The sequence below is a fragment of the Hylaeus anthracinus genome, unplaced genomic scaffold, assembly GCF_026225885.1.
Source record: "Hylaeus anthracinus isolate JK02 unplaced genomic scaffold, UHH_iyHylAnth1.0_haploid 11985, whole genome shotgun sequence".
Taxonomy (NCBI): Eukaryota; Metazoa; Arthropoda; class Insecta; order Hymenoptera; family Colletidae; genus Hylaeus; species Hylaeus anthracinus.
Window position 1 is genome coordinate 10,432,867 of NW_026534333.1, and position 20,297 is coordinate 10,453,163.

General features: G+C 38.4%; 3 protein-coding genes across 10 annotated transcripts; all 3 read right to left on the reverse strand.

The window, feature by feature from the left end:
* Nucleotides 1-2,093: 2,093 nt before the first annotated feature.
* LOC128887220 (uncharacterized protein CG3556) lies at nt 2,094-12,210 on the reverse strand. Of its 7 annotated transcripts, none has more exons than XM_054142883.1 (8): nt 11,989-12,210; nt 7,715-7,913; nt 7,517-7,645; nt 7,172-7,412; nt 6,479-6,726; nt 5,140-5,559; nt 3,431-3,913; nt 2,094-2,998 (listed from the first exon to the last, which is right to left on the reverse strand). In XM_054142883.1, exons 3-8 carry the CDS (start codon nt 7,623-7,625, stop codon nt 2,937-2,939), a joined length of 1,563 nt encoding a protein of 520 aa, XP_053998858.1. In that variant the 5' UTR covers nt 7,626-7,645; nt 7,715-7,913; nt 11,989-12,210; the 3' UTR covers nt 2,094-2,936. The 7 variants fall into 7 exon arrangements, with proteins under 7 accessions (XP_053998858.1, XP_053998859.1, XP_053998861.1 ...); XM_054142884.1 differs by having other exon boundaries at nt 7,715-7,916; XM_054142886.1 differs by having other exon boundaries at nt 7,740-8,157.
* A 1,580-nt stretch (nt 12,211-13,790) lies between these two features.
* LOC128887231 (transmembrane protein 45B-like) lies at nt 13,791-15,209 on the reverse strand. The gene is made up of 2 exons (XM_054142910.1): nt 14,775-15,209; nt 13,791-14,611 (listed from the first exon to the last, which is right to left on the reverse strand). Exon 2 carries the CDS (start codon nt 14,581-14,583, stop codon nt 13,873-13,875), a length of 711 nt encoding a protein of 236 aa, XP_053998885.1. The 5' UTR covers nt 14,584-14,611; nt 14,775-15,209; the 3' UTR covers nt 13,791-13,872.
* A 616-nt stretch (nt 15,210-15,825) lies between these two features.
* On the reverse strand, nt 15,826-19,308 carry LOC128887224 (proteasomal ubiquitin receptor ADRM1). Of its 2 annotated transcripts, none has more exons than XM_054142899.1 (6): nt 18,993-19,308; nt 18,746-18,862; nt 18,204-18,624; nt 18,002-18,144; nt 16,243-16,682; nt 15,826-16,062 (listed from the first exon to the last, which is right to left on the reverse strand). In XM_054142899.1, exons 1-5 carry the CDS (start codon nt 19,191-19,193, stop codon nt 16,290-16,292), a joined length of 1,275 nt encoding a protein of 424 aa, XP_053998874.1. In that variant the 5' UTR covers nt 19,194-19,308; the 3' UTR covers nt 15,826-16,062; nt 16,243-16,289. The 2 variants fall into 2 exon arrangements, with proteins under 2 accessions (XP_053998874.1, XP_053998875.1); XM_054142900.1 differs by having other exon boundaries at nt 16,243-16,514; nt 18,993-19,307.
* Nucleotides 19,309-20,297: the final 989 nt, after the last annotated feature.

Consider the following 20,297-nt stretch of genomic DNA (forward strand, 5'->3'; position numbering starts at 1 on the left):
TAAGGAGCCGCAAGATATCTTGAAGATTCGAACTACGGAAAAGGAAGTACAACTTGAACGCCAGAAACAGCCCAGAAACGTGTGCAAAACGCCATAAACTATCTCAAGGACTCTAAACCACTAATCAAACAGAAATGCAATTAAATGCGTCGCTAATTACCAAGCAGTAGATGCGACGAAAAATAAACCCATATAAAAAAAAAAAATTTCTTAAAAGTCTAACAACTTTCTCAGGTAGTTATTAGAATTAAGAAAGTATTCACATTCTTTTTGAGATACACATGCTCTCCGTTTTTCCTTTTAAATCTATAGTTCTCCCTGTTTTCGTCCGAAAGCTCGATCGCAGCTCTGTCTGTAAACTGTTTTAATAAAAGAGAAAGAGGGAAAATGCTAGATCGCCTATATCGATGTTGCTGGAAAGAGAACGTGAACGCGTGTCGTCGCGCAACGAACGTCGCAGATTGGAAGATAGCATCCGATGGCTTCGTCACGCGTATCTGTAGTTGCTCGACGGCTCAACGGCTCGGTGGTCCTTCGGTTCAGCCTCACCAACGAAGAGAGAAGACCAGGAGGAAGTAGAGCGACGGCTGGATGGGACGACGGTTCCTCCGCGAGTGAATGGATGGGTGAGCTGCGAGTTATCAGGGACAGGCAGGCTCGTGGCTCTAGCACACCGTGTGGGTTTAGAGAAGTCGGGGGAAGATGGAAAGGGAAATCGAGGAGTTGGGGAAGTTCAGGCCTAGTACTATCCATGAACGGATGGTTTGGGGTGATCGATATGCTCTGCCGTCACTAATGTCACGACGCCACTACGTATATACTTCCGAACGCACTGTACTTGGCGGATAGTGTGAACTACCTTAAATAAGAAACATCAAACTCGAACTTGACTGATAGCAAAATCGTTATTAACCCTTTCCAGTACGTATACACTTCGGAACGCACTGTACTTGGCGGATAGTGTGAACTACCTTGAATAGAAATCATCAAGCAACGGCAAAACATCAAAGGAAAATCGTTATTAACCCTTTCCTCTTGGATGAGAATTGTTTATGTTACAATAAATGACATCGCAGCTGGATGAATGCGTCTAAACAAAGCTGTCTCACTGTTATAGATAAAACTATACGAGGCACCATTTAGGAAAATTAGTTTGTATTCCACTGTGTCGAGTATAGTATATTGTGCAGACCATGTCACGTTTCGTGGTACAACTGAAAAGCGGATAATCGTTGGTGAAAAAGAAAATAAAAAATGTGTAATAAAATGTTATACGTAGGAGGTTCTGTTTTCGAAGAATTGATAGTCATCCGCGAAGGGCATAATCCTTTCTGAAAAGTTCAATAAAGAAGCGAGGAGTCAAATGTTACCATACTAGCTCTAGAATTGACGCAGCCCGCCAGTCGATCTGTCGTTCGAGTTGCCAGATACCAGGTGCAGGTACTCCTAGTAGATCGCAATGATACCTACAGACGATCGAGGGTTTGTAGCAAATCTAAAATGAAAAACTGAAATTCAAGGCTTTATATAACAATAAACAACGTTGCATAAAATGTTAACCCTTTGCAGTCTAAATTTTCTGGTTTCTGGCACATTTTTGTCGAGCCTCAGTCGACATAGGAACGCAAAGGGTGTAAATAACAAATCTGGAAATAATAAAGTTCTAAAATCAATACTACAACTAATGTTGGATTATCTAATTTCCAAATTAACTCTAAAGAAATTTTTATAATAAATAAAAACATAATACATAAAGTTTCATTTACAAAAATGAATCCGTTCTCTGAACCTCGCCCACCATTATTTCTTACTTTCTACTAAATAATTTTTGCAAAAACAATTCTTCGATAGCCCCTTCTCCTTATGATACATTTAATGTTATAAAATATCCTACCGAAGAGGATTCGATACTTCAAAAATAGTTTAATAAATCTTCTTCAAACTACATCGCCTATGAATTAAAATTATATTTGTTTCATCGTATAGCACAACTACAAACCTGTATCCAACGATCATCGATCGTTAAGAAGATCACGCTCTCTACCTTTTGTCGGCGTGGACGTCGCAACTAAAAATGAACAAGATAAGTGAAATCTAGTTCGTAATTGTACACTTTATTAATTTCAAAAAACCAAGGATACTGTACATTGCGACGTTAGGCAAATCATGAAAAATCGTCGATCGAAACGCATTCGTTTCCGGATGAAATTTTGTTATACGCATCGCGGCGAAGCTTGAACTTGGTTTCACGTAGCAACTGGGATTCGGTGATTGTAAAGCAACACGCGTAGCAAGATATCAAGACTTAGGGGTTAGGTCAGCTAATACATAGAGATATGGGATTTATTAAATATCAATTGATACGTTGATCATCGACATGATCATCGCCATATCGGTTGAGTAGGTACAATGTGGTTGTGCATTGCAGTTTCATAGAAAATGTTATGCCGTTATTTAGCTTAAGTTTATGATTTACGAATACGCATGGTTATCGTTATCGCCATACGTCAGTCGAGTTATCGGTACACGTATTAGGATGTGTCGCGCTTTTAGTTTACATTTTTTTTTTTCATTTTTTTTTTCTCTTTTTTCTTTTTTTACCGACTAAGTCTAATCGGCCATTAGAGCAGAGTTCCAAAAACGTCACTGCCAGCTCTACTTCTTCGGCATCTTCCTAAGTAACTTGGCGCACGTGCGAACTCATGCGAAATTAATCCTGGAAAATGTCGTTGTACGTTTGCCGTACGCGCTTAGCGGTGGCAGTGAATAAGAGTGAGCTTCCATTTTTATTGATTTCGAGTAACTAGGCATTTTTTCGTTTTTTCATCGTTTTTTAACTCTCCCTCTTCGATTCTCACAGTTTTTGCTTTCGCACGATCCATATCTTCGTCTATTTCTCAAACTGTTTCGACTAGTCGTCGACGGTTCGTTGCTCTTCATAGTTTCTTATACCAAAAGAGATAATGATCGCCTTCGTTGATTTGCAGATCGTCGACGCCTGAAACATTTCCTCCTTAGACCACGATTCGACATCGCACGACGAAACACGGCGAACAAACAGCAACTTGGAATGATATTTGAAAAATACCTGGGGACATGAACATAATATTTATAAAAAAAAAAAAAAAAAAAACAAGCAACGCTTTTCTTCCGACTTGATGTACGAATTTTTAGATTTCCAACTGAAAACGTATTCTTAACGAAATAAAACGTAACCTGTGTTGCTTAGGGACAGTGTAGCTTTCTATTACTGAAAAAATGTCTAAAATCGATTCAGTAGTTTCGGAGATTATCCCCTACATACAAACAAACAAATAAACAAACTTGACCTCTTTATATTATTAATATAGATTATAAGAAAAAGAAATTGTTCTTTGTCCCCACGATGCTGTTCGTTCGTTGTGTCGTTAAGAATCGCTCCCGTACGTACCTCCAGGGGCAACCAACTGATTACCAGGGGGCGAGGATGGATCAGGTGGCAAAGGGAGCCGGTAAAGGAGCCAGTAGTGATAGGACATCGGCTCCTCCTTGTAACCGGCTATCGTGTGAACGTAATGTCCGTTTGGCCATTCGGATGCCACGAACTGAAAGTGCGGCGACATTTCTGCGGCAAGAAGCATCACCTCGTAGAATCTCTCGTTTTTAGGCGCGTTCACGGTCAGATTGTACGTCTCGTTAACGTGACTGCCGACCCACAGAGTGTACGAAACGTTCACTATCACCGGCGCAGTGGTTCCAACGACCACGCCGTTGTCCGTGTTGCTGGAATTCACCGCGTTCCCAACACTGTTTCCTCTGTTTCCGTTGATCCCATTGTTTCCGTTGCTGGCGTCGCTACTCACACTTTCGTTACTCGCGTTATTCCCGGATACCGACGATACGGCTTCGTTATGGTTGCTCGTGATCGTCGACTCTGCGTAAACATGTCAAAAGGTTCTCAAGAAGATACGGTACAGTCTGTAGATTAACCCTTTCAGACCTGAATCATTTCTTTTTCTCGTACCAACATAATTTAATTTTTAAGACTAACTTGGGCTAAAATTATTATGGAAAGAATAAGAAAAAAAAATCCTAATAGTGTAGTTTTCGAGGAAAACTATTTCTTCGTGTGCATAAAGACATTCGCCCGAAACGATAGTGTCGGTAATTGTTTAATTTTTTGTCCTCAATTGTGGATGCCAGGTCTGAAAGGGTTGACGTGTTGACCGCCAGACTAATACTTCGGAAAATTTTTACTGTGATTAAATTTCGATTACGAACTATTGGAAACTACGTAATCAAACATTTACTGCGGTACTTATTTTTGTAACTCCATCGAAGTTTAAGTATTTCGTTCAAATTCATTTTCATTGGCAGGTAACTTTCAGAATTAATTTTGTTTTGGTTGATAGTTTGTAGTGAAAAAAAAAAAGAAATATTCATACATGTCGGTTAAAAAGCACTGTCGACCACGTATGGGTGACGTTGCGATCAACGTGTTAAGGATAATTTTACTTATAACAAGCCAACGACGTGCGAAATTCAAGGCTCAAGGTGGCATGACACTGTAAAACCTTTTGAAAAATCGATTATTTTTGCATTTATCGAGAGGGACACATCTTATAGGTATCTAGTTTGAGAAGTTTCTGGGTTTTTGTGTTCTGAACTACATCCTCTGGTCACAAAGCTGCCACCAAGTTCTTTTTCCCCATTGTCGATGATATTGCGACACCAAGTTTTCTCCCTTTAACCCTTTGAGTGCCAGAGGAAATTTTCATTCATATCAGAGAAATACCAGACAATTTTAAGCAAAGATGCATGACTGTGAACAAAAATGTACATATCGGTCAATTTCGTTTTAAGGTTCATGAAATTTTTACACGATACTAAAAACATGTTAGACTTCCTTCGAAGTCTGTACATTTGTTTTTGCTTTCTTTTTCGCAAAGGAAAATTGATTTCTTAATGAGTTACAGCAGTTACAGCTTCGAGCAGCGATATGTCGCTCCTTGGCACTCAAAGGGTTGTCCAATAAAGCATAATGAGAATTTGAGAACGATTCAAGGTACAGTCTCTTCAGAAAGAGTCTTTACAAACATCTTTTTGGAGGATCGTTACAGTGTCGTACCTCTTTCAGCTTCTTCCAAGTTAAACACTCACCATTACCGTTACCATTACTGGTGGAGGTAGTGGTGGTTGCGATGGTGAGTCGCGGTGGCGAGGTATCGCTGAGTCCTTGGCCGCAGTCGAGGATTCTGATGCTCGCCAAACTTCGAGGAGTGACTCCAAGGACAGCCTCCGCGGTTGCACGAATATCTCCGCCGAAGGAACCATCGGGTCGCTGTTGACTCGACAGCCACACCAGTGCAGCTGATCGGTTCCAGCTATCGGCTGGCTCGTTCTCCGCTTCCTCGAGAGCCTGCATCACCAAAGCCGTCGTCCGAAGATCTCCAAAGCTACCGTCGAGTCTTTGCTGCTGCGCCAAACCAATCGACGGTTTGCGCAGGAAATGGTGGAGGTTTCGATGTTTGTGGTCTTGGACGATACACTTCAGGGCTAGGATCACCATTGCGACAGTATCTGAAAAAGGACGAGTGTCAGAAAAATAACACTTCGATCAAATACAGTTCATAGGATTCTTTAATTCTGAAGAGGCTAAAAGGTGATGTCGTTTCTTTTACATTAAATTCAAACAAATAAAGTAATAAGTTTTTATTTTTAATCAATTATGTAACCGTCCTCGTTATCGTCAATCTTTTGCCATCTAGTGTCCAAACTTTCAATGCCAGATCGATAAAAATCAATGAGCTGATGAATGATAAACAAGTATTGAAATTCGCAAAATGACAATACTTTCTGGCCCTCCTAATACATTGTTACTTTAACCCTTAAATGCCCTAAGTTTCAAATTTGATACCGAACTTTTAATACAAATCGTGCGCTTACAATTAGTTTCTTTTTATCAAAATTCATACCTGCTTTTTACGGAATAAATATATAAAGTATGTATTGTGATTTTTTGTTACTAGTTTTCCCTTTATCTGGCTACTGAAATAAATACATTGATATCTTTTTCAATTTAATTTAGAAAATCAGGCTTCTAAGGGTTAATTTTATGAATTACTCCACGGCGAGAAATCGAATATTTAAGTTTCAAATATCGCCCATTCTGTCAAATTTCTTTTAATCCTTTTTTTCTAGATTCAAACTATAAATATAAACACACTCGTAGCGAATAGAACAAAATCAGTTTTCATTAGTTCGAGCCGTTAGGACGTACGAAACTTGCAAACAAATTGAGCAAGACAATGAAATATTTCAGAGAACTCTGTATATGTATAAACAAAGATAAATCTACCAAATTTCAAAAGTTTATGACGAGTACTTCAACTACAAAACAATTACGAAAATTTGCCACGAAATTGGTCAGAAAATAAAAACTATCCGCTTAGCCGACGTTCCTTGTTGCGACTTTTTGCAAAACGAGCGCGTCGCTCACCGACGTTGTGATCCTGAGCATCGTTTGCGATGTCCATCAACCGACGTATCTGTCTCCTTCGCACGTGACCCTGCGCGTTGCACGCAGCCAGCGTTGTGAGGGCGAACTCGTAATCCGTAGGTGGCTCGTGATGCTGGAGCGTTCCGATCAGGTCGTGGCCGTGAAACTGTCTCGGATCCGTACACATAGCGTTCAAGGCGAGGGTGTAGCGCGCCAATCTCACCGGAGAGAAACCGATCTCTCTGTGCCTGAGGAAATTTATTCGATGGTCATCCGTTCGGGCTTCGTCGAGAATCGACATTATAAGATGTAATTACATTTCGTAGAAATCGTTTCTATTCATGGATTATTAAGACCTATGTATCTTATAAATATCTTATAGACATCTTATAAAAAAGAAAGAACTAAAATTATTTGACGAAATATCGATATATTAGCAAGTGATCTGAAAGTTACACTGGCCCATAGCGGTTAAAAAATTCATATATATTGTATGAGCTTATAGGCAAGCATGTGGCAATGATTCAATTTTTATTATAGAAACCAAAAGGACTGAACTTCTTTCACCCTGCCAGATTATTATGCAACAAAGATCTAAACCCGACTTCTCCGTCGTTCTCTTCACGGTCAACCATCGCAAGTTCGGTATAATCAATTTAATTGCGAGAACACCAACTTTCACTTAAACTTTACCTCCAAAGTAGCAACACAATTTCGAGCTCCATCTGTTTGCTGCTCAGCTGCAACTCGAACGGCGCCGGAGGAGCGACGTTGTCCTCCCGCGAGAGGTTAGCCAGCCGAAGGACCAACAGGACGCGATGCGTATCGTTCCCCCAACCAGCGTCTTTGTCCCGCTGGCTCCACAGCCACACAGTCGCGCGCTCCAAAATGCCCTCCGCTTCCGTGTCGGTCGAACCGACCTCCGTCAGATTTCCTATCGACCATATACGCGTTAAAAAATTCGCGTCCTCCCCGGTCCCGTTCCACTGCTCTTTTATTTAAGAAAAACAAATGTTTCCAAACACGAAGAAAACGTACCTTCTCCGTGAACGACGCCGAGCGTCCACGAGCACAACAAGAGAAGGATCATCACGGCCGCCATGCTCGCCCTTCCCCACATTTTCACCGAGGATCGAACGATACACATACAGAATCGTCGGCTACCGTCTGAAAGAAAATAAAAGAATATTTATTGTGATCGTTTCGTTTCGTTATCGGTCCATTACGCGGCCACACCTCCCCCGTCCGTCCTTTTCCTTGCCTCGAAACCCCCGGAGAACGGTGTCCCGACTCGGAAAACTCGCGTCGATCGCTTCCAATCGACGGCCAATTACGACCGACGCTCGACCAACGGCGGATTCAAGCGATCCGTTCCACGGACACCGGCGAATGGAGAGACACGAGGACGCTTAGCGTCGCGACGCCTGCGGGAACACTACTGGGAACAACGCGATATTGCGTGGGATCGATATCGTAGCAACCGTCGTCCTCCGTGGCGACGTATATGCCCGTAGTTACTCCTTAACTATATAGGCAGATACGTGTACCTGCGCTCTCCCTTTCCGTGCTATCGTCTAGTTGTTAGTCTCTTTCTTTCTACCGTCGCACAGTGGGACAAAACGCGTCGCCCCTATCACCCACGCCACCGACATCGCCATCGCCATCGCCACCGCCACCACCTAGATCTACCGCAGCTTTAACCCCAGCCGCCAAGTAGTCTGCCGCTACCACTTTTACATTTTTATCGACATCCCTGCGCGCGATACGGACTCGTGCTTCGTACCGTACGAACGACGGTTACATTTTATTGAAACGGTAATTGATTCCATTTACGAAAATTAATCGTTTGATTGGAAACTTGATTTTTCGAATATTCGACGAGTTATAGACGATATTAGATGGGGGAACGGAACTAAAATTTCTTTCAAAATCGATCTTTTTGGAAGGGGAAGGTAGACTTCTCGAAAGATACACAATTGAAGAAGGTTGAGTCAAATTTTGAGAAGAAAATCTCTAGAATTGATAAAGTTACAAATATGATCCAAGTCACGTTCTTTTCAGAAAGCTAGTCGCTATGACCTGATGCAGACTTTTTTCTATTATTTCTGTTTTAACCCTTTCCACTCGAGACTTGACTCTCGGTCGGCACTAGGTTTCACGCACCAAATCAACCAGCAATAACGTTTGCTTAGGTTTAATTTCTTTGGAACTCGAAGTGTCGATAAAATGATTGTCGGCGAGACAAGGATGATCTAATTCTTAAATATCAAATTAGAGATCTCATTTTCGAAGTCAATCTTGCATTCGTGACGATAGAATGCTAGGAAAGCATCTCGAGTTGGTGACAGATAACAGAAGAAAAGGCCTCGAGTGCAAAGTTTTAACGAATAGGTGACAGATTTTGGTAAAAATTCAGACATTTTTTTCTAATGATCAGTTATTAATTATGAAAAACAAATTTTATCTACTAATAAATACAAATCCAATATTAAAGATTAGCAATAATTCATTAATTAATTCTTCCCTCCCAAATTAATATTAATTCTTTGTTGAGATATGGGAAAAGTCCTACGTCAGGTCGTGGGAGTATTCTCGATACTCGAGTTGGCGCGTAAACCACAGTGGCGACTGAGAGTCGCCTATCGTGTGAAAAGTGTTAGCATTTTAGTATCGTTTCGCTATAATAAATGCACAGTGTAATGTGTCAGTGTCGGGCAAAATGTAATTACCGGGCACTTGGTAATCGTTAATCGTAATTAATAATTAATGAGTGCTCGACGGACAGCGGTTTTAATTTATTCACGACCTGAGGTTAATATAAATTAATATGATTAATGTTTCATTCTCTATAAATGCTTTATATGTTCTTCATATTTACGTGAACCACAAACGCATAAAATCTGCGGTAAATGACAGTAAATTATTAACTATGATTATTTATAAATAACCAAACACGATTAGTTCTGGAAGATTACAAATTACCGATTTATTGTTGCAGACTACAAGTGCAGTGTACGACTGATGGGTAATCTGACAATTACAAATGACGATCGCAAAAGCGATCACAAAGTAATTATAAAACAATTACTGCTCTAGTATGCAATGAGTGGAGTGGCGTGTTGTTAATTTTTATTGGAGAGAATACAGAGCCTTTGTAAACAACTAGTCAAGGTACCTAATTTGATTTTGACCATCTCTCCATTGAAGAAGTACGAGACACTTCGTTCCTCAATTTTTCTGAACCCTTCTAATTTTGTCCTATTATTATTCTACAATCTCACAGCTTTCCCTAAAGTGTAACGCACTAAAATCTGAATTTTTGAATGGATTTGAAATAGACGATAATCATTTCCCCCATGGGTCCTTCAGCTGCGTGTGCGTGACAAACGTATAAACTGGCTTCGGATCGATGAAACGAAGAGTTTCGGTTCTGACCACCGCAGATTCGCGTGGCTTTCCTCGAATTTGCATTCCGCATCGGTGAAACCGTATCCTATTTCATGTATCTCGCCAGCTGCGACTTTCTCTTTCACTTTTTCTACCCCTCCCGTAACGTGCAGTGAACCAAAGAAGTATTTACACGCTCAATTTTTTCCAAATGATCGAGAAGTAGTACATTAAGGTATACATTTCCGTAGTTCATTATTCATCCCATTTGTTTCTGTTTACTTTCGACTTAATTTTCGGTTAATGACTGGCCTTTTCCTTGTTTTTCCATATACAATCGATCCCATAAATACTGGTACCCTCCATGTCTATCGAAGAAGTTCAACTAAATTGAATAATAATTTTGATATTACCAAATGAATTTTTCATCGTAAATATGAATCATCAAACATCAAACCTACCATTTAATTTAAACAAATTTCTTTAATAAGCATAGAGGATACGAATATTTATGAGACTGACTGTATGCCAGCAAATATAAATTCTATATATAATACATTTTCTCACTGTTTAACACTAAAACTACCAAGCCAGTCAATTTTACCCATGCACTATAAGTATAAACTTCTTCTTAAAAGTGCTCAAATATCAACAATTCTTTATTATAATTTATATGGAATTTTTATAGGCAAGTATTATAACAGAAAATGAATTGTATTGACAACTTAGTATGCTCCTCCTCCCTCCAATTACAAAGATATACTTTTGTGTATGATAAATACGTATATGTTAACCTCGGTAGTTTTGGTGCTAAGCACTCAAGTCTGATTCATAAACTCTTGGGACATAAAAATGAATTTTTTGTTGCCCCTCTCGTGACTTATCGGCTGAACCCCATTTGACTCTCGAAGATAGCTTGAACAACATCTGTTTACATCCGTGACACAATGTACTATTACGAAATACATCGCAGAAGACTGTGGAAATGTTTACACTACGAAAGTTTCTTTCCTCTCATACTATTTTTAAACATAAAATTATTAATCTTTCGGAGTCAACCTGTTATTTCTATCTATAACGAAACACTAAAACGCGTACATCATGCCAATGCATTGCTTCTGTACAAGCAATTATCTTAAAAAAAAAAAAAAAACCCGCTGCTATACTTTCTCGACCCCCCACTGTGCATGCTACAGGGCGACCCAAAAAATAGGAAACTTTCTTCTCTCACTCTCTCGTCGTCGTCGTCGTCATCGTCATCTCCTTCAACTTCTCCTGCACTCGTCCCCGCTCTCAGGCCCGATGCAACGAGAGGCTTAAAATCGTTCAGACACGGAATACCGACTCGTCGGGACCGCGTCAGATATGAATCGATCCCGAGTCGCGTGGAAAAAGTGCCATTATCGAGCGACCCGACGGGAACAGAGTAAAGAATGCGTACATACCAAACGGAATACCGTGGAAAGGTGGCGAAGGTGTTGGCAGAGACGAAAGAAGAAGAAACCGAAGAAAGTGGACAACGACGATGGCGACAACGGGACGAGATACCGTTGCGCGATGCGCCTATCGAATGAATGCGCAATGCGGATCAAACTTCAAGGAAAATCGACGTGTCTGGTGTGCGAACGATACTGGAACGGTACTCGATTCTGCGCAGACTTTCGTCCACGGTGAATGACTTTCGCCTAAATGGCGAAAACGAATTACAGTAGAACCTCGCTTATCTTGGGACAAGGCAGTTCTGATAACGGAATAGTTTAGATAGTAGAGGTCCACTATCAGTGATACTTTCACCATAGACCTCCACGCTCGACCATGGCCTCGTTGTTACGAGGGGCTAAAGGGTACAGGACTCAGCTACAGGGGGCTAAGGGGTACTAAGCTCAGCTTTGAGTTCCTATATCAAGGCTGAGCATGATTGTATTCGTATAAACAAGGTTCTACCGTACTCGAATTCCAACCCCCTGAAACCTTCACGTCTACTGCAAATTCCTACACCAGAAGCTGAGCATAATTTTGTTCCTATAAACGGAGCTCTACTATACTCGAATTGCAACCCCTTCGAGCGTTGATGTCCACGCGATCGCACCATGACCGCGCACACGCGTACACCATGCGTTTACCTCGGCGTTAGCTGATCTCGTTGTGGGAACACGCGTGTCGTGTGCTTTCTACGCGCACCTCTCGCCAGTCCCGCGTGAACACAGTGTCTTCAACGAATCAGACAATTCGAACACGTAGGTCGAGTCGAGCCCATCGTTGACGCGACTGACGCGAGCAAACGCGAGCAACCGACGCATCGAGCGAAACGGGTACGAAGGGCTTCGAGGTCGCCCTCTTTCTTCCATAATCGAGGGTAGCTAGGCGTCTCCCCTCTTCGATCCTCCGTGCGGCTCGCGCGAATCCCTTCTCTGCCGCAGCGAGAGAACATTTACACGGCCAGCCCTTCTCCATCGGTACACGCCCGATCGATCCGAATAAAACAGAGTAGAATGTGTCGCCGCTCGACGCGTCGCGATGCATAATGGATTATCTTCGAAAAGATTCTATCGCTTGGACCCTGGGGGTCGGCAAACTACGGCTCGTCTGTTTTTAAACCGACTCTGTGGGTCAATATTAGAGATAATTGATCAATTACGCGGGTCGTTATTAAGGGACGATCGTTTCCAAGCAACTTTAATTGTAGAGAGTGATAACTTAGAATAAGTTATCATTACTTAGAATAACTTAGAATAAGTAGAAAATTGATCCTGTTCCAGAGTTATTTGGTACAATCAGAGAGATTATATGGAGTATACAGGGTGTCCCAAAAGTCGGGGAGGAGCCGGAAATGGGGTGTAGCTGAGATGATTCTGAACAACAATTTTCTTTGCAAAAATGTCGGATGAGGCTTCGTTAAGGAGATATTAAGAGAAAACCCCGACCAATCAGAGCGCGCGTAGACCGTTGGAGCGGCCGCGGTAGCGAAGGCTACGCGCTGGCGGCCGCGCTTGTACGCGCGAACAAGTGACTCGACGTGCATCGAAGGACATTGACGCTGCCGCCTAGCGCGTAGCCTTCGCTACCGCGGCAGCTCGAACGGTCTACGCGCGCTCTGATTGGTCGAGGTTTTTGCTTAATATCTCCTTAACGAAGCCCCATCCGACATTTTTGCAAAGGAAATTGTTGTTCAGAATCGTCTCAGCTACACCCCATTTCCGGCTCCTCCCCGACTTTTGGGACACCCTGTATAATTTGCTTGGAAGCAATGTGGCGAGGAAGATTTGGAAAACAAACTATTTTTCTTTTTTTAAGTGTCACTCGCGAACCTTTGCTTGGAGACACCGAAAGAACGAAAAACTGCGATCGATATTGGACGGCATACAAAGAAAATGATCTTTACAATATTAAAAAGATAATCCATTCTCCCTCTTTGTGTTTTGACTGTGATCATTTTGTATATCATTGAATACAGTTTTGCAATTCGTATGGCTGTGTGAGTACTTCCAAAACACGTTTCTCCCGTACCGTCTACATTTCTTATTTTATATAGAACTAACATTCTTTTTAAAATGTTTAAACTATCACAGTTTCAGTTCGGGATTCCCGGTATTTTCGCTCAAATTAACAACCATCTAGCGGTGAAAGTACCATACTAATTTTCAGAGTTTGATCAGGACCTCTATCGGGAAAATGCTTAAGCTTGTCCTCTAATAGTTCCTTTTGTCACCGCTGGATAGCGCAATTTATACTGTTTTTACCGACACATGTGTAATAATAATTTAAGATTTATGAAAATCACACAATTCAACTCAAATATTATGAAAGTGAAGAACACCTTTCTTCAGATGTGATTATATTATCCAGCGGTGTTCCCAGCAACTAGCACTCGATTTTCAATAGAAGTACGAGTTAGTTTATTTAATGTTTAGTTAAATTTATGCTTATCTATATAATCAATTTTTAAATGAATTACACATTATAAATTACAAAAATGTTTAATAAAATAATTTATACACAATGTATAATTATGTAAATTCAGGTGCACAGCTTCTTGTCGCTGCTACTACAGACAATGTTACAGCTGATGCAGCAGCAACATGCCAAGAAAATACCAGAGCAATGCTTCCTGGTAAAAATGATGCTGTATGGTTCAAACGTACCATGTGTGCTATCCAACTGCCATGGAGTAATGTGGTACAGGCTCTGAAAAGCTTTAATTCAGGCCAAACAAGCTCTAAAATAATGGCTAGAGATGTTGCCCACACTATAAAAGCTAAAATTAAATTGATTACTGCATTGTTCCCTATGCTTTCCCATAAGAAAAGGAATCCTTCCATGAAAAAGCTTTGACAAAGTGCCAGTTTAACTAATCCATCGCTTACATTGTGAGGGAAATAAAAATTCAAAATATCAACAAGACCAGAGAATGCAAAAAAAAGGTAGATCGTAGCTAGTACAACCTTTGGAGAGACCGTACCAACTTGTTCCAAACCACCAGTTATTGTACTGGCTAGACCTATGGCAGTTGCGATCAATTTCAAACTTCCCTCTATCGGATGTCTATTTAACAGCTTCTCACATTTCTCTATGAACACCAATCCTTTTGTCATATTTAAATCATCTCTAGGTCTCAGAGACACCCAATACTTAGCATAATCATAGCACCATTTTAACCCAAAACTGTAGAAGATTAATCCAGTGAGAATGCATGGCAAATGGCTATCCATTGAATACATTTAAAACTATTGCTTTGCTGTAGTGAACCTATAAATGGTACAAAAAACAGTATATACTTAATATTATTAGTGTTTTTAATTAAGTATTTTCATAGCTCTTCAGAATCTCAATACAAAACAATAGAATAATATATTTAATAAATATATTTAATAAATATACTTAATAGAAATATTTATTTCAAATTACTCACTATGTATTACAATTAGTTTGCGCTTCTGGATATTTTAAATTGTTACAATTTCAGCATCTAATGATGCATAAAGAATTTAACGTCTTAGCGTGGTTATGGGTTAAAATCTTATGGATTACAAAGACGAAAGCAGACGAATGGGGTGTAGGCCGTTGCGTTTTAAATGTAACCAAATATAACGTTCTGTAGTCTGAACAAGAGATTTTTTCTAGCTCGGACGTTATGGAATTTCAATTAACAATAAGTTTATAGAAATTTTTCAGTAATACAATACAACATAAAACACTCAGCCATTTTTACTTTATTTCGTTAAAAAGTTATGTCGAAAAAATGTAAAAACTATAAAAACTAATTCCACTCCTTCAAAATCGTTCTTTGTAATTTTATTCTATATTCACATAAAGTTTAATTTAAATCAAAATTTCTGGGATTGAATACTTACCTTATAAGGGAAAGTATGATTACAGTTTCACCATACAGTTTTATAACAAATGAAATTGATAATAAAAATTTATTTTTTATTTAAGTATTGGAAAACAATATGTTATTATTGTCATTATGCAACAACGTTCGAAAGGTAAAAAGACAAAGATTAATAAATGTGAATTGGTTTTTGTGAAAGATGCGAAATTTGTATAGAAATCGTATTGATCGCTTTGATGAATGATCGATTTACTATTCCGAGTTTGAAACGTTAGATATGTTATATTTTATTTTAAAGTCATTAAGTTGTATATCTCAGTATTTTCCATACTGTACTATTTTTAATAATGGTTTATTTTACGAGGTAACATAGATTAGAATACAATAATATAAAATTCCACTAGAAAAAAGATGTTTATTTAAATATTTAAAAAGAAATAAGAAATACCATTTAATAATGTTAGAAAATACTTTTATCATTCTATCAGTCCCGAATAAATTGATGTATCATTGTCCTTATTAGAATACAATTTTGCCATCTCTATATACTATAGGACATACTATAGGACTTAAAAATGTTCATGTGCACAAATGTATTGTTTGTATCAAATATGGTATACATCATGAATTGAGATATCACTGTAACATTTATTATAAATAATGCGTGTTAAGTACATTTTTGTTATAAATGTCACATTTGGTCTCATTCATATTCCCTCCATCAGTGGGCATCGTTTTAGGGTGCATAAATTACCATTGCGGTCCTGGTTTTACTCATTATTGGTGCTTCTCATCACAGCGATCAACTGTTGCTATACGGCGTTGCCACATAGAGCGATCGTTTTTCAGTTGGAGAGCGCCACAACTAAAGGGTTAACTCTTTATTATTGTACAAATTTAGGATTATTTCAATACTTAAATAATTTCTTACATTTACATTTCAAAGGACTATTTGAAAATATTTTTGAATCGCAATAAAGTACATTATTCTTTAAGGAAGTATTTATTACACATACGTGATTATAATGTAATACATGTTGCATACCTTCTAAATGAAAATATAGATGAAATCAGATGCATTAAATTTTGTTCTTAATCTAAAGCCATTCCTTCGTCGTCATCTTTCTTATCGGGACTAGATGTCGGCGAAGCTTGTTTCGTATTATTGTCCTCTTGCCCTTGTTGTGTTTGTTCTTGACCAGTCTGAGCTTCAGATTCAAGAGCAGTGACGAACTCTTCAATGTTTCCACTGGTAGCGGCATCAACGGCATCCGGTCCCAAGCCAAATTGACGGATGACGGGTCCCGCCTGGCCTGACTGCAAAGCAGACCAGAACATTGATAGCGCCTGGGAGAACTGGGGAGACAATAGCGTGGTACACAGGTGGTCCCCTGGTGGCAAGTGCGGGCTCATTGCACGCTCCAAGCTTTCCGATGCAGAGATCGCCGCAGGGATGGCATTGGTCAGCTCAGTTGCTACGCCCCTCTGCCGGACAATAAGCTGTGCTGTAGGTGGCCGAAAACAACAAATAATCCCAGAGAAACTTCCCCAACTGCTCAGCAGAGCCAGAGTCTCCGACAGCCAGGTAAAGTTCGAGTAGAAAACAGTATTAAAAAATGAGAAAACCATGCTTCTACCTTTGATTCTATAATAGGTATAGTTAAATTACTGTTGGATACCACTGAGTTTAGCACGAGAATAAAATTTGTATAATATTACAAAGCTAAAGTTTCAAACTTAAAACGATATTATGCCATTTTTTATGATTTTGTCGTGTAATTATTCATAATGATATTTTCAATAATATTATGACAGAATGAAAAAAACAAGAAAGTAAACTAAAAAGTTAAGGCTATGAAAAGGAATTGATATTTAGATGACCATGCAATATCTGTTAGATAGTAACATTGCTTTCCTTGTAAGTAATTACGATCTCATTATTTTTAATGTAGAAAACACAGGGATTGGCTTTTGCTTGCACAGCTATTTAAAAAGTTGTAGAACTGTCATGGTTTCAACAAGTTTGACTGACACTCCCAGTGTACTATCAAGAATACCCATTCAATTCCTGATAATGATAAGGACTGCAAAAAAAGATATATTAACAAAAAAATAGATAACTTGTTTTAGCAAACTAGTGTATTGAATGAAATATTGCGAAATATCTAAAACTTTAGATTATATAAGAAATATATATCATTTTACGTTTTTCTTTTAATTTGTATAGTAATATAGCTATTAAAGAACTACTTTACATAAAATCATAATATGTGTTAAAAAAAGATGAAAATTTACAGATTATACTACAAGATTAGAGTCTTGAAAAAAGATTATACATGGGAAGTCTGTTATCTTATCAAAATGATTATGACAATGAAATTGTTTTTCCACCTAATTATGATTTATAATAACATTGAAATGACATATACAAGACATTTGTGATCATATTAATTAAGAATAAACAAAATGAATATTGATTTTATAAATTTAATAGTATTTTAAACTCAAAACATATTTATAAACATTAAGAATGTTGTTGAACGATTTAAACATATGTATTTATTCATTACACAAATAACATTTTATTTTATAACAAATATTAATGTTATTAGTATTGCGTTTATATATATGAAAAAATAAATGTTTCACATAACAATGCTATACATTATTCTGCATAGTGTTCAATCACTTACAACAACATTTTTAATGAAGCAGTTATATATTGAAAACGTGTTCAACAAGCTGAAAATTTAGAAATAATAATATATGTTAAATATAACTATTTAAAGAATATAAGATATTACCTGAACTACAGATTCTGTTTCTGTTGATGTTGGAATTTTTGATAGAAAGGTTTGTAGATCACTAAGTCGTATTTTGTTGTTCGTACTTGTTGTTGCTCCAGGTGTTGATGGAGCTGGTGTTGTTGTTGATTGCTTATTATCTCCTACATAAAGACTTATTATATGAGTCTGAACACGTTATTTATCTAATAAATTCACTTACCATTAGGTTTCGGAGTATCATTAGCAGATGCTGGTAAGGACACTGTTTGTGGCGTAGGTCCAACAGGATTTATAGTAATGCGAGGATGCTGCAGGTGTCGATGATTTGGAACATTAAAGTGAGATGCAGTAAGTCGAGGGTGTGTAAGAGCTCGAGCAGATCTAGTTGTTGCAGAAGTACTGTTCGTGGTCTGTCCACTATGAGGTCTATTCATTGTACCCAGTAAACTACCTAGACCACCAATTTGACCTACTCCACCAAACAGCTGCATTAGTTGCTGTTGGGACATATTATTTAATATATTTTGAAAATCCCTCTCTGGGTTTGCATTGCCACTTCTTTGTGACCCAGGAGTTGGTGGATTATTAAGAACTTCATTAATTTTTCTACAATATTCCTCATCTTTATCTGTCTTAAGATCCTACAAAATAACAAAACGTTTATCCAGTTATTAAGTAACACATGAATTTTTCGAAATTTACCGATGAACGTATAGTAGAGTAACAATGGAGTCATAATTCATTATGTAAAATTTGTCTCACCTGAAGCCAAACAAAAAACTTTTTGTTAGATGACTTAAATCTTAAAAGATATACCCTTCCAGTTTTGCATTGAGGAACGTGTTTAAATTCACAATCATCAGGAAAAATAATTAAGTCCTACAGAAGAAACGGAAAAGCGTTTAGAAGGACGTTTGTAAATTTAAAAGGATCATATGAATTCAAAGGTACATGCAATTTTGCATTAATTTAGCATTTCAATAAAACAGAACGGTATTAAAAAATTTACATCTTCAACAAATCCTGTCGTACGATCTTTCCAACAGAAATGCATCAATGAATCGTCAGATTGATAAACGTACAGCTGGCCTTTACGTGTGTCTGGATAAACCATTTTCTCTTTCATGGTCATTTTCCCTGCTTTGAATTCCACCAAATTTTTCGAAGTACCGCGTGATGCATTATTTCCAAAAAGTGCTCCTCCCGACATACTTGGTTCTTTTAAATAAATGTGTTTTGTTTTGATAAATATATTAAACCTTGGCAGGCGGTTAATTTTTCGTTACACTGCGCACTGATGACACTGCACTTTAAAGTGGCGTATTAGAAGATTTCCGATCATATATCGAATTTACAGTGATACCTCCCGGTTTCTACCAGAGGGCTGATAACAGTTAAGGATTCTCGCTGCTCGTTGATCAGAAAAGATTCCTATGGTAGTAATTAAAATGTTTCTAGTAATTATATTCTCGGAAAATTCCCTTGGATACTGGTTACTACTAGTGGTACTAGTGTTTTTGTACTTGGCAAAGCCGTGGTGTAAACCACTGACTAGTAAAGTGGAATTTAATATCAGTGAGAATTTTTTAATTTTGTAATCACTTTGTGGTGCAAAGTAAGCCTTTTGATCCCCCTCAGGGGCTGTAGCGGTATTTGTAGCTACAGTACGGGCTTAGCAACCCCGAGGTACCCGAGCTAAAGGGGGGCCAGCGGGCCCCAATAGATGAGAAGTAAGAGATACTGCAAATAGTTTTAAAATAATGCAGGAGTCATGTAAGACGATGATAAGAAGAATGGAAATAAGCTAGTAATAAATAAGCAGTAGTGCAATAACGTTGTGTAGTAAGTTACGCATTTTAAATAAATAAATAAATAAATATCAGTGGCGCCATCGGTGATAAAACGCCCAAGTTTGTAGTGAAAATAGTTCTCACTGTTTCTATAAGATGGCCCCACCGATTCATTTCAATCAAGTATTCTTTATTTTTCATAAATGCATGATTAATGCAATTTTTTACTTTATAACACTACAATATATCAATTATATGCCAAATTTATCGTTTTTATGAATAGTTATTTAATACAGTAGTAATTATCAACTCTTTAGTTAGTAGCGCCATCAATGATAAAATGTCCAAGTTTGTACCGAAAATGGTTTCCGCTGTTTTTATAGCAATTATTTTTTATTTACTATTCTTCGGTTCGTAACACTACAATGTATTCAATATATCGTTTAACCATTTATTTGATTTTATTTATGTATTCTGGTCTACAAGTTCAGACTCCGAACCTCTAATCACTATTTGCAATAAAC

Coding starts and splice junctions, on each gene's coding strand:
- LOC128887224 (XM_054142899.1), bottom strand. CDS start 19,193: ATGTCGGGAGGAGCACTTTTTGGAAATAATGCATCACGCGGTACTTCG. Junction 18,625..18,745: donor AGTTTTTTGTTTGGCTTCAG/GTGAGACAAATT, acceptor GTTATTTTGTAG/GATCTTAAGACAGATAAAGA. Junction 16,683..18,001: donor AAACAGAATCTGTAGTTCAG/GTAATATCTTAT, acceptor ATTGTCCGGCAG/AGGGGCGTAGCAACTGAGCT.
- LOC128887220 (XM_054142885.1), bottom strand. CDS start 7,625: ATGTGTATCGTTCGATCCTCGGTGAAAATGTGGGGAAGGGCGAGCATG. Junction 7,413..7,516: donor CGGCGTCGTTCACGGAGAAG/GTACGTTTTCTT, acceptor TATGGTCGATAG/GAAATCTGACGGAGGTCGGT. Junction 2,999..3,430: donor TCAGTTGGTTGCCCCTGGAG/GTACGTACGGGA, acceptor GAAATGTTTCAG/GCGTCGACGATCTGCAAATC.
- LOC128887231 (XM_054142910.1), bottom strand. CDS start 14,583: ATGTATTCAATGGATAGCCATTTGCCATGCATTCTCACTGGATTAATC.